The 10,231-nt window shown below is 54.4% G+C and overlaps 1 protein-coding gene across 4 annotated transcripts in view; it reads left to right on the forward strand.

Annotated features, from left to right (window-relative positions):
- Positions 1-10,231, forward strand: part of SH2D3C (SH2 domain containing 3C) — a 42,281-nt gene that overhangs the window by 24,275 nt on the left and 7,775 nt on the right. For all 4 annotated transcript variants that reach the window (XM_011931331.1, XM_011931332.1, XM_011931334.1 and 1 more), the window contains 3 exons: positions 3,627-3,755; positions 5,565-6,019; positions 7,914-8,038. In XM_011931331.1, coding sequence (XP_011786721.1) covers positions 3,627-3,755; positions 5,565-6,019; positions 7,914-8,038 — 709 coding nt within the window. The remainder of the gene's footprint in view (positions 1-3,626; positions 3,756-5,564; positions 6,020-7,913; positions 8,039-10,231) is intronic.

The following is a 10,231-nucleotide window of genomic DNA, read 5'->3' on the forward strand; positions in this document are numbered from 1 at the left end:
GGGGTCGCCCCAGCCTCACCTCTGGGCGCCCAGGCGCTCCTCGGGGTGAGGGTTCGGCGGCCACTCCTGGGACTCCGGGCTGCGGTGGATGCCGGTCCGTTTCTGCCTTCTCCGCAGGAGGGAGAGAGCTGGGGCAGGGGGGACCGGGAGATGGGGTCCCCGGCACCCTGCCGGTCCTCCGCCTGGCACGCTGGCCCTTGCGGCTGACCTGGGCACCCTGGCTCCCCATTGTACCGGGGGCGCTGGGCTGGGATCTGAAGGCTGAGTGAGGAGCAGGAAATGCGGGGGATGCTTCGGGTGCCAGGGTTGGGGCCAGAGCGCCCGCCACCCTTCCGCCCTCTAGGTGTGCTTGGACATGCCTGGGGCGCAGGTCTCTCCCAGCCCAGCTGGCCGGGCAGTGCAGGACGGCGCCGCGGCGGTGAGAGGGTTAAACGGAAGGGGGTGGAGGGGAGGACCCGAACCCCGCCTCTCTGCGGAGCATCCTTTGGGGATGGCTTTGCTTGGGGTTGGGACGCCGAGGTTAGCTGGAGGGGATGCTGGGCTCGGGCTGGCGGGAAGGGGTTAAGACCCTGTCCGGGGGTCTCCGCGCTCCTGCTCCCTGAGCCCCCTGGGAGATGCCAGGCGCGTCGGCTCTTCGCTCCCCCAGGCTCACACACGCTCGCGGAGCCCGCCTGAAGGACGGCCCCGCCGGCTGCGGAGCGGAGCATCCCCGCACCGGCCAATCAGGCGCGCGCAGGCCAGGAGGCGGTGAGATCATCTCTGGCCAATAGCAGAGCGCCGAGCTCAGGGATGCTGCATTCGCACTCCAGCACCCCCAACTCTAGGGAGCTGGGGGCTCCCAGGTCGATGTGAGATCAAGGCACAGGGACCCTAGGATTCCTCACCCTCAGGTGTGTGGGAGGACCAAGTTGGTCCCCCCAAACTCTCCATAACCAGTGATTAAGCTGGAAAAGGGGAGCCCAGTCTCCCAGCCCCCTTTAACGGATGAGTCTTCTCAGGCCCAGAGAGGGGAAGTGACTGGCTCAAGGTCACACAGTGGCAGCCTTGGGGCGGGTTCTTCAACATCCAGCCTCCTCCGTCCTTTGCCCGCGTCCCTCGGGCTCCAGCTGAAACTGGGGGAAGGTCTCAATTGCATGCCCTCTGTCAAGGAGGACGCCAGAAGGCTGAGGTCTTGGGTCCCTTTTTCCCTGTGACGCCCACTCTTCCCTTCCCAGGGTTTGGTGTGATATGAGGAAAGAGGACTAGGCTGGTGTGAGCACCACAGAGTGAGAGGGGGAGAGAACAGGGACCCCCAGAAGTAGGGGACCCCTTGGAGAAGTGTAGGTGTCTGAGAAGGCCCGGATCCTAGCTCAGCCCTGGGCCTCTCTGCCCTTCAGGAGTGTCGGTTTCTACCACGGCTGGAGGATGTGCAGAATTCCCACCCCCAGGCCTTTCTCCTGAGCACCTGTGCAAACCACCCACTCCCACCATCTGTCCCCAGAGTCCTGCAGGTTCCTCAAGGTCCAAATTTTCATGGGCCCACCACCAAGCTACTTCTGCCCCAGCCTTGCCCACTCAGCGTGTCCCATCGTCCTTCTAGGATCTGGGCCGGGAGTCCTCTCTGACCCCTCCGTCCTGCTCCCCCACATGAATCAATGGCCATCTAAACTCCCCTTCCCCCACTCCTCCCCACACCTTATCTGCCCTGCCACTGCCTAGAAAACCCTAGGCTGCTCTCCCCAAGTGGTCTAACCCTGCCCCAACACTTCCAAACCCTTCCATGGCTGTGCTGTGGCCTCCTGGTAATCCCCAGCTCACTAAGACACCTGCCACACCTGCCCCTGCCCCCACAGCCCCTTGGAAGCTTCTCATTCATCTCCCCTTCCTCCCCTTGGCTCTGCCCATAGGGCCCTGAATTTGCTGCTCTCTGTCCAGAAGCTCTTCCCTGCCCACCTGTCCACCTGCCCTCTCCACCCTGGTGCTTTTGCTTGGCTCACCCAGTCCTTCTTCAGACCTCAGCAGAAATGTCACCTTTTCTGGGAAGTGATCCCTGACTCTGCCCCCTGACTAGTTTGGTGGTGCACCATCTCTGCCTGTGCATCTCGGGACATTTGGGAAACCTGGAATTGATTGTCAGTGTTTGCAAGGCCTCCCCCAGGGCAGGGGCCACCTTGGATCCTCACCCCTGGGACAGGACCAGGATAAGGACTTAGTCAATGTTGAATGGAGTCAGAGATTCTAGATATCTCTGACACTGGGAATCATGGTGTCTTGGGAGCAATGCAGATTGGGGTAAACCCAGGCAGTATGGGAGCAGAGGGGTAAGGGATGTAGTCATAGAATTAGGAGGCAAAATCTGTGGATGGTCTGAGGAGGTAGGGAGCGAACCGGAGAACCCTTGGACTCTGGGGAGCGAGGGACTCCAGGGAGAGACTCACCTGGGATGAAGGCCCTTTACTGCCCTCCCTCATCAATCTTGCCTTCTGGCCAGTGCTGGGGTCTGTCTGTCTTGGAGTAGCCATCTTTGGGGCCTGGAGTTGGGGGAAGGAGAGGAAGAACCGTCCCATGTCCTTGCAGTGATGAGGATGTCTGTGTGCTAGTAGTACTCTGGAGTGCTGTCTCTTTTCATCCTCACAGTGAGGTGAGGCAGGTTCTGTCACTGTACCCATTTTAATGAGGAAGAAATTGAGGCCCAGAGAGCTCACATGGCACAGCCAGGATTGGACTGGGCTCTGGTGGGCATACACCTGGCATTAGGGGCTTCCCTTCCTCTGCCCTTAGGGCCTCTGAGATCCATCAGCCTCCAACTTCAGGCCACAGTGATCAAGAAACCAGGATTTTCTGGGCCAGGTGGGAGGGTGGAGTACTGGGCATTATCTCCTTCGGTGGCCTTGGGCTTCCCTGCTGGGCCATGGCCTCCTCATCTGGTGAGGATTGCTGGGGATTTCAAGGGAGAAATGGCTTTGGAAATTGTAAGGGGCAATGCAGATGTCTGTGTGGGGTCCCCATGTCCCTGTTTATGGTCTCTTCCCCACCCTTGCATTGTAGAATACGCCATCCCAGAATGTATCCTTGTCCAACCAGCTCTGTGGTTTTGCTCATAGCTTTTCCTGCAGTTACCTGCTGCCTTACCTCCAAGATTCACCTGTAGAAATCCCCCTCCAACACTTCAAGATCAGTTTGGTGCCATTGGTGCATAATGAGTGTTTTCTTACTGCCGTCTCCTCCAGGAAGGCTTCCCAGACCCCTCTGCCTTGCCCAGGCTTAATCCTGCTTGTAGAAGCCACCTGGCTCTTTGCCGCTGTCCAGCGCTGTGGTGCTGACCGCCCTCTACTTAGAGGCTCCCATTGCTTTTGCCTCTCCTCAGCCTAGGCACTGCCTTGAGGGCCGGGCTTGGTTTATGTGTCACCGCATCCACCCCTGGCATATAGCACAGGGCCTGGAATGCAGTTGGCATTGTTTGGTTGAAGGAATTGAGATTTCTTTACTCTTTCTGGGACCCAAGATAAAGGACCTTTCTGGCACCTGTGCCTTAGTGTTCCCAGAGTCCCAGGATAGGAGGAGTTCATCCATGGTAGAATGAAGCTGGGAGGGAAGGAAGAAGAGGGCTTTAAGTTGGATGCCAACTCTTGCTGTCTCCTACCCAGTTCTCCAAGGAGAAGTACATCCTGGACTCATCGCCAGAGAAACTCCACAAGGAATTGGAGGAGGAGCTCAAACTCAGTAGCACAGATCTCCGCAGCCATGCCTGGTACCATGGCCGCATCCCCCGAGAGGTGAGCAGACCCCTAGCTGGGACTTCAACCTGGGACCCTCCCACCCACTGCCTTGGGCAGCCCCAGCCCTGGTTGCAGCCACCTGGGAGGCTCTGTCCTATTGCTTGGTGGGTTCAATCAGAATGGACTGGGATGAGGTCTAGCTCTGCCCTTTACTGACTGTGACCTTGAAGAAGTCGCTTCACCTCTCCGAGCCTCAGTATCTACTGCAAAGTGTTCTTGTGAAAATTAAATGAAATAATGCAGGTAAAATGTTTAACATGATGCTTGACACCATGAATGTTGGCCTTTTTTCTTATTATTGTTACTGTTATTGTCTGGTCTATATATCTGCCTTTTGTATGCTTGCTTAGTGAGTACCAATCTTTGGGCTACTTAGTTTTGGCAAACTTGAGTTTCTTGGCTGAGGTGACTTTATAAGCCACAGACTTAAGTTTATAGATCACTTGTTCCTTTTTTCATTCATGCTATAATCTTTGTCAAACACCAACTTTGCCAGAACCTGTGCTAAGCACCAAGGCGCAGAGATAGAAGAGGTGGTGGCTTCTTTTGATGGCTAATGGCCCAGGGTGGGGGGCTGATAGAGCCTAGTGGAAGAAGCGCAAGAATAGAGTGCCTGGTATGAATATGGGCAAGTCCTGAGGAGGGGACACTGAGGATGGAGGCCTTTGTGAGATAGATAGGAGTTCATCAGGTGGGGCCAGGTATGATGGCTCACGCCTGTAATCTCAGCACTTTAGGAGGCTGAGGCGGGCAGATCACCTGAGGTCAGGAGTTTGAGACCAGCCTGGCCCACATGGTGAAACCTCGTCTCTACTAAAAATATGAAAATTAGCCCAGTGTGGTGGCATGCACCTGTAAGCCAGCTACTCAGGAGGCTGAGGCAGGAGAATCACTTGAATCTGGGAGGCGGAGGTTGCAGTGAGTGGAGATTGTGCCACCACACTCCAGCTTGGGTGACAGAGTGAGACTCCATCTCAGTAACAATAATAAGGCCGAGCATGGTGGCTCACGCCTGTAATCCCAGCACTTTGTGAGGCTGAGGCGGGCGGATCACAAGGTCAGGAGATCGAGACCATCCTGGCTAACACAGTGAAACCTCGTCTCTACTAAAAATACAAAATAATTAGCCGGGCGTGGTGAACACCTGTAGTCCCAGCTACTCAGGAGGCTGAGGCAGGAGAATAGCATGAACCCAGGAGGCGGAGCTTGCAGTGAGCTGAGATCGCACCACTGCACTCCAGCCTGGGCAACACAGCGAGACTCCGTCTCAAAAAAATAATAATAATAATAATAAATAAATAAATAAATAATAAATAAACATCTGAAGTTCATCAGATGGACAAGGCAGGAACGGTGTTGCAGGACAAAAAAGCAGCTTGAGGGTACAAGGGCCAGAGGCATGCCAGAGCACTGGGTGGTTGGAAGAATGAGGATTAGGAATTCACTCTGCCTAACTGGAACCCTGAGAAGGGATAGGTCTGAGACCTGGGTCTCAGATCAGCCATTCTCACTCCTCCAGACCCTGGGCCTCTGTGCCTTCCATTCCAAGGTGTTAGGTTCTCCCATTCCTGAGCCTCTGTGTTGCAGACCCAGGGCAGACCCACAGCCTCTGCCTGAGGTGCCCCCTCTGAACCTGGGTCATTGCATCCCCGCTCTCAGATGTCAGATGTCTCTGTTCACTGGGTCCTCCATACCCTGGATCTGGGCTTGCTGTCCCCCCTAATCCTGAGTTGCTCTGTCCCCCAGATCCTGGGTCTGACTCTCTTCTGGCCCTGTCCTACTCCAGCCTAACTATGCCTTCTGCAGGTCTCGGAGACCTTGGTACAACGCAACGGCGACTTCCTCATCCGGGACTCACTCACCAGCCTGGGCGACTATGTGCTCACGTGCCGCTGGCGCAACCAGGCCTTGCACTTCAAGATCAACAAGGTGGTGGTGAAGGCAGGCGAGAGCTACACACACATCCAGTACCTGTTTGAGCAGGAGAGCTTCGACCATGTGCCCGCCCTTGTGCGCTATCATGTGGGCAGCCGCAAGGCTGTGTCAGAGCAGAGTGGTGCCATCATCTACTGCCCGGTGAACCGCACCTTCCCACTGCGCTACCTCGAGGCCAGCTATGGCCTGGGACAGGGGAGTAGCAAGCCCGCCAGCCCTGTCAGCCCCTCAGGCCCCAAGGGCAGCCACATGAAGCGGCGCAGCGTCACCATGACCGACGGGCTCACTGCCGACAAGGTCACCCGCAGCGATGGCTGCCCCACCAGGTCAGCCAGGGCCCCATTTGTCAAATGGGCATGTGGGTAATGAGAGGGCTAGTGAGAAAGGGAAGGTCCAGGCACACTGAAATGGGATGAAATTACCCTCCTGGAGCCTCTGTGTGCAGGGAGGAATGGGAGGAAGGTTGGGCCATACTGTGTGGATGTACAGAATGAAGGACTTGCAGGGAGTCAGACCCAAGTGGCAGTCCCAGCTCTGCCACTTGCTGGCCATATGCCCTTGACCCTGTCACCTCTCCTTTATTATCTCCATGTTCCTACCTATAAAGGCTTTCATTCAAGCAGCCCTCCCTATGCCAGGGGAGCCCTGAGTCCTGAACCAGAGAGGGGCCTGGTCCCTGCCACCTGATGCCACCCCTCCATCCTACACAGCTAGGCCAAGGTGGGCATCCGAGCAGAGGGCTTTACAGCATGGAAATCACTGCACAGGGAATGGGATGTTCTCAGCAAATTTTAATTACACCTGGTTGTCTCTGGGGCTAAAACCAGGCCCTGGATGTCAGGAAAAGCCACAGCAGCTGCTGGTTCCTGAGATCCTACTAAGTGTTAAGTGCTGTACGTGGCCAATCTCATCAACACCCACTTCCTCCTGGGAGGTGGGTCCTGCCCGTACACCCAATTTGTAGATGAGGACATAGGCTTAAAGGGGGGAAGCTGCTTGCTAGAGAATGGTAGGATCAAGATTCGAACCCAGGTCTGTAGACTCTGAAGTCTGTGCCCCAAGTTTCTGTGGCTTCCCTGGCTATTTGCAGAGATCCGCTGTCCTGTGCCACCTGCACTTGGATAGGCCCTTGAGGCCCTATCTTCCTGGGGCTGGGTTGGGTGCTCCCAGTCAAGGAATTGATTAAATGGATACCCTGTGGGCAGCAGCCACTTGGCCTGTGGTTTGGAGCCAGTAAACATAATGGTGCCAGGATCCACGTGTGCCTGAGGCATCCTGAGCATAGTTGGGAGCAGTGAGGAGAGGTCAGGATGGTGGGCCTACTTCCTAAGGCTCCCCACTCTTCCTGCTAGCCCCTCTCCCCAGACCGTTCTCCAGGTCGGAGGAAAGATTCTGCTTATCAAGCTAAGGGCACTAGTGAGGAGCCGTGTCTGCCCAGAGAATGGTTGTAGTCGACTAATTTGCACAAAGGCACCTTGTGGGGTGTTGAATTCTGGCCTGTACCCCCTTTCCCATCCCCTCCTCCTTGGGAAAGGAGAGGCACAGAGGAGTGTGAGAAGTGTTGGCTCAGCTGGGTGCCCCCAAGCCTCATCCTCAGGCTGTTCTAAGCTTCGTGGGAGGGGAAGCTGGGTAGGAATGGAGGAGAGCAGGGTGGTGTAGAGGATACCGACTAGGAACTGGGCTGATGGCCAAGCACGGTGGCTCGTGCCTGTAATCCCAGCACTTTGGGAGGATGAGGTGGGCGGATCACCTGAGGTCAGAAGTTCAAGACAAGCCTGGCCAACATGGTGAAACTCCATCTCTACTAAAAATACAAAAAATTAGCCAGGCTTGGTGGCAGGCACCTGTAATCCCAGCTACTTGGAGGCTGAAGCAGGAGAATGTCTTGAATCCGGGAGGTGGGTTCAGCAGTTGCAGTGAGCTGAAATCACGCCATGGCACTCCAGCCTGGGCGACAGAGTGAGACTCCATCTCCAAAAGAAAAAGGAAGAAACCAGGCGTGCTCGCCACCAGGGTTCCTAGCTCTGCTGCTGACTCCCTATGTCCCCTCCCTCCTCTGGGCTTCAGGTTTTTTTGTACCTGTCAGTCGGGAGGTTGGATTTGATAATCTCCAAGCCTTCTCTGCCTCTGAAGTTCAAGGTGAAGAGGTGGGGGGTGCCAGAGGCAGGCTGAGGCCCCTGACCTCTGGGCTCCCTGCCCATGATGGTGTCTGCTCCACAGTACGTCGCTTCCCCGCCCTCGGGACTCCATCCGCAGCTGTGCCCTCAGCATGGACCAGATCCCGGACCTGCACTCACCCATGTCGCCCATCTCCGAGAGCCCTAGCTCCCCTGCCTACAGCACTGGTATGGCCAGCAGAGGGGGTGGAGCAGGTGGAGAGAATCTGTTGTTGAAGACTTCTGTAACCTATGTGTGGTTATGTGTGTTTTCGCCTCTTTTTCTGAGGCGAGACCTTTACTAAGAGCAGTAATTGACCCTGGAAACCTGCTAGAACTGTTGATATCAACATATAAGATGTACCCATGGATTGTTTATTTAGCAACTATTTATTTATTTATTTATTTTTGAGGCAATTTTGCTCCTGTTGCCCAGGCTGGAGTGCAGTGGTGGGATCTTGGCTCACTGCAACCTCCGTCTCCTGGGTTCAAGTGATTCTCCTGCCTCAGTCTCCCAAGTAGCTGGAATTACAGGTGTCCACCACCATGCCTGGCTAATTTTTGTATTTTTAGTAGAGACGGTGTTTCGCCATGTTGGCCAGAGTGGTCTCGAACTCCTGACCTCAGGTGATCCACCTGCCTCGGCTTCCCACAGTGCTGGGATTACAGGCGTGTGCCACCACGCCCGACTAATTTTTGTGTTTTTAGTAGAGACAGGGTTTCACCATGTTGGCCAGGCTGGTCTCGAACTCCTGATCGCAGGTGATCCGCCCACCTCGGCCTCCCAAAATGCTGGGATTACAGTCATAAGCCACTCTGCCCAGCCTCTATTTTTCTTAATAGATTTTATTTTTTAGAGCAGCTTTAGGTTCACAGCAAAATTAAGTGGAAAGTACAGAACACTGTGCTTTCTTATAAATACGAAGAAAGTTTCTATGTTAGAAACATTCTGGCCGGGCGCGGTGGCTCAAGCCTGTAATCCCAGCACTTTGGGAGGCCGAGACGGGTGGATCACGAGGTCAGGAGATCGAGACCATCCTGGCTAACACGGTGAAACCCCGTTTCTACTAAAAATACAAAAAACTAGCCAGGCGAGGTGGCGGGCACCTGTAGTCCCAGCTACTCGGGAGGCTGAGGCAGGAGAATGGTGTAAACTGGGGAGGCGGAGCTTGCAGTGAGCTGAGATCCGGCCACTGCACTCCAGCCTGGGCGACAGAGCGAGACTCCGTCTCCAAAAAAAAAAGAAACATTCCGATAGGTCATTTCTGGAAAAAAATGAAAATGTTTTCAACAGGCCATATTGTCCACATGGCAGGCCAAGTGTCATGAGAGGGGGCTGTCTCAGGAGGAACTTTTGCCTAGGGTGGCATTCCATTGAAGTCTTGCTGTCTTTATCAGTTGTCACAAATCCTTCCCTAAACACAGAGCCACCAACTTTGTCATAACTACAAACTTGATTTCAAAGCAATACTTCTGAGTATAAAACCTAAAATTCCTTGCCAGAATGACTTATTGGACAATTTCTAAGCAATCTGGTATAGTAAAGCAGCCCAGATGTCAAGACTTAAATCCCAGCTGTACTGCTTGCTGGCTCGGTGACCTTGGGCAGGTCAGTGCACCTCTCTGAGCTTCACTTTTCTCTTTTTTTTTGATACAGGGTCTCCCTGTGTCGCCCAGGCTGGAGTGCAGTGGCGCGATCTCGGCTCACTGCAAGCTCCGCCTCCCAGGTTCACACCATTCTCCTGCCTCAGCCTCCTGAGTCGCTGGGACTACAGGCACTCGCCACCACGCCTGGCTAATATTTTTGTATTTTTAGTAGAGACGGGGTTTCACCGTGTTAGCCAGGATGATCTCAATCTCTTGACCTTGTGATCCGCCCGCCTTGGCCTCCCAGAGTGCTGGGATTACAGGCGTGAGCCACTGCGCCCGGCCGAGCTTCACTTTTCTCATCTGTAGAATAAGGATTATAAAAGTACTTACTTCATAGGACATTGAAAGGGTTAAATAGACTGAGGTACAAAGAACGGTCTTGCAGGCACTAAGAGCTCAGTAAATATCGTCTTTGAGGTTTGATGATGGTTTTACTGTGGTTATGTCTCCAGCATGTCGCCAGCTCCTGGGCACACAATGTATAGCAACAAATCATTATTGCTAATTCAGGCTGGGCGCGGTGGCACACATCTGTAATCCCAGCTACTCAGGAAGCTGAGGCAGAATTGCTTGAACCTGGGAGGCGGGGTTTGCAGTGAGCTGAGATCGTGCCACTGCACTCCAGCCTGGGCAACAGAGCGAGACTCCGTCTCAAAAAAATAATAATAATAATAATAAATAAATAAATAAATAATAAATAAACATCTGAAGTTCATCAGATGGACAAGGCAG

Source organism: Colobus angolensis, unplaced genomic scaffold (assembly GCF_000951035.1).
Source record: "Colobus angolensis palliatus isolate OR3802 unplaced genomic scaffold, Cang.pa_1.0 Scaffold9, whole genome shotgun sequence".
Classification (NCBI taxonomy): Eukaryota; Metazoa; Chordata; class Mammalia; order Primates; family Cercopithecidae; genus Colobus; species Colobus angolensis.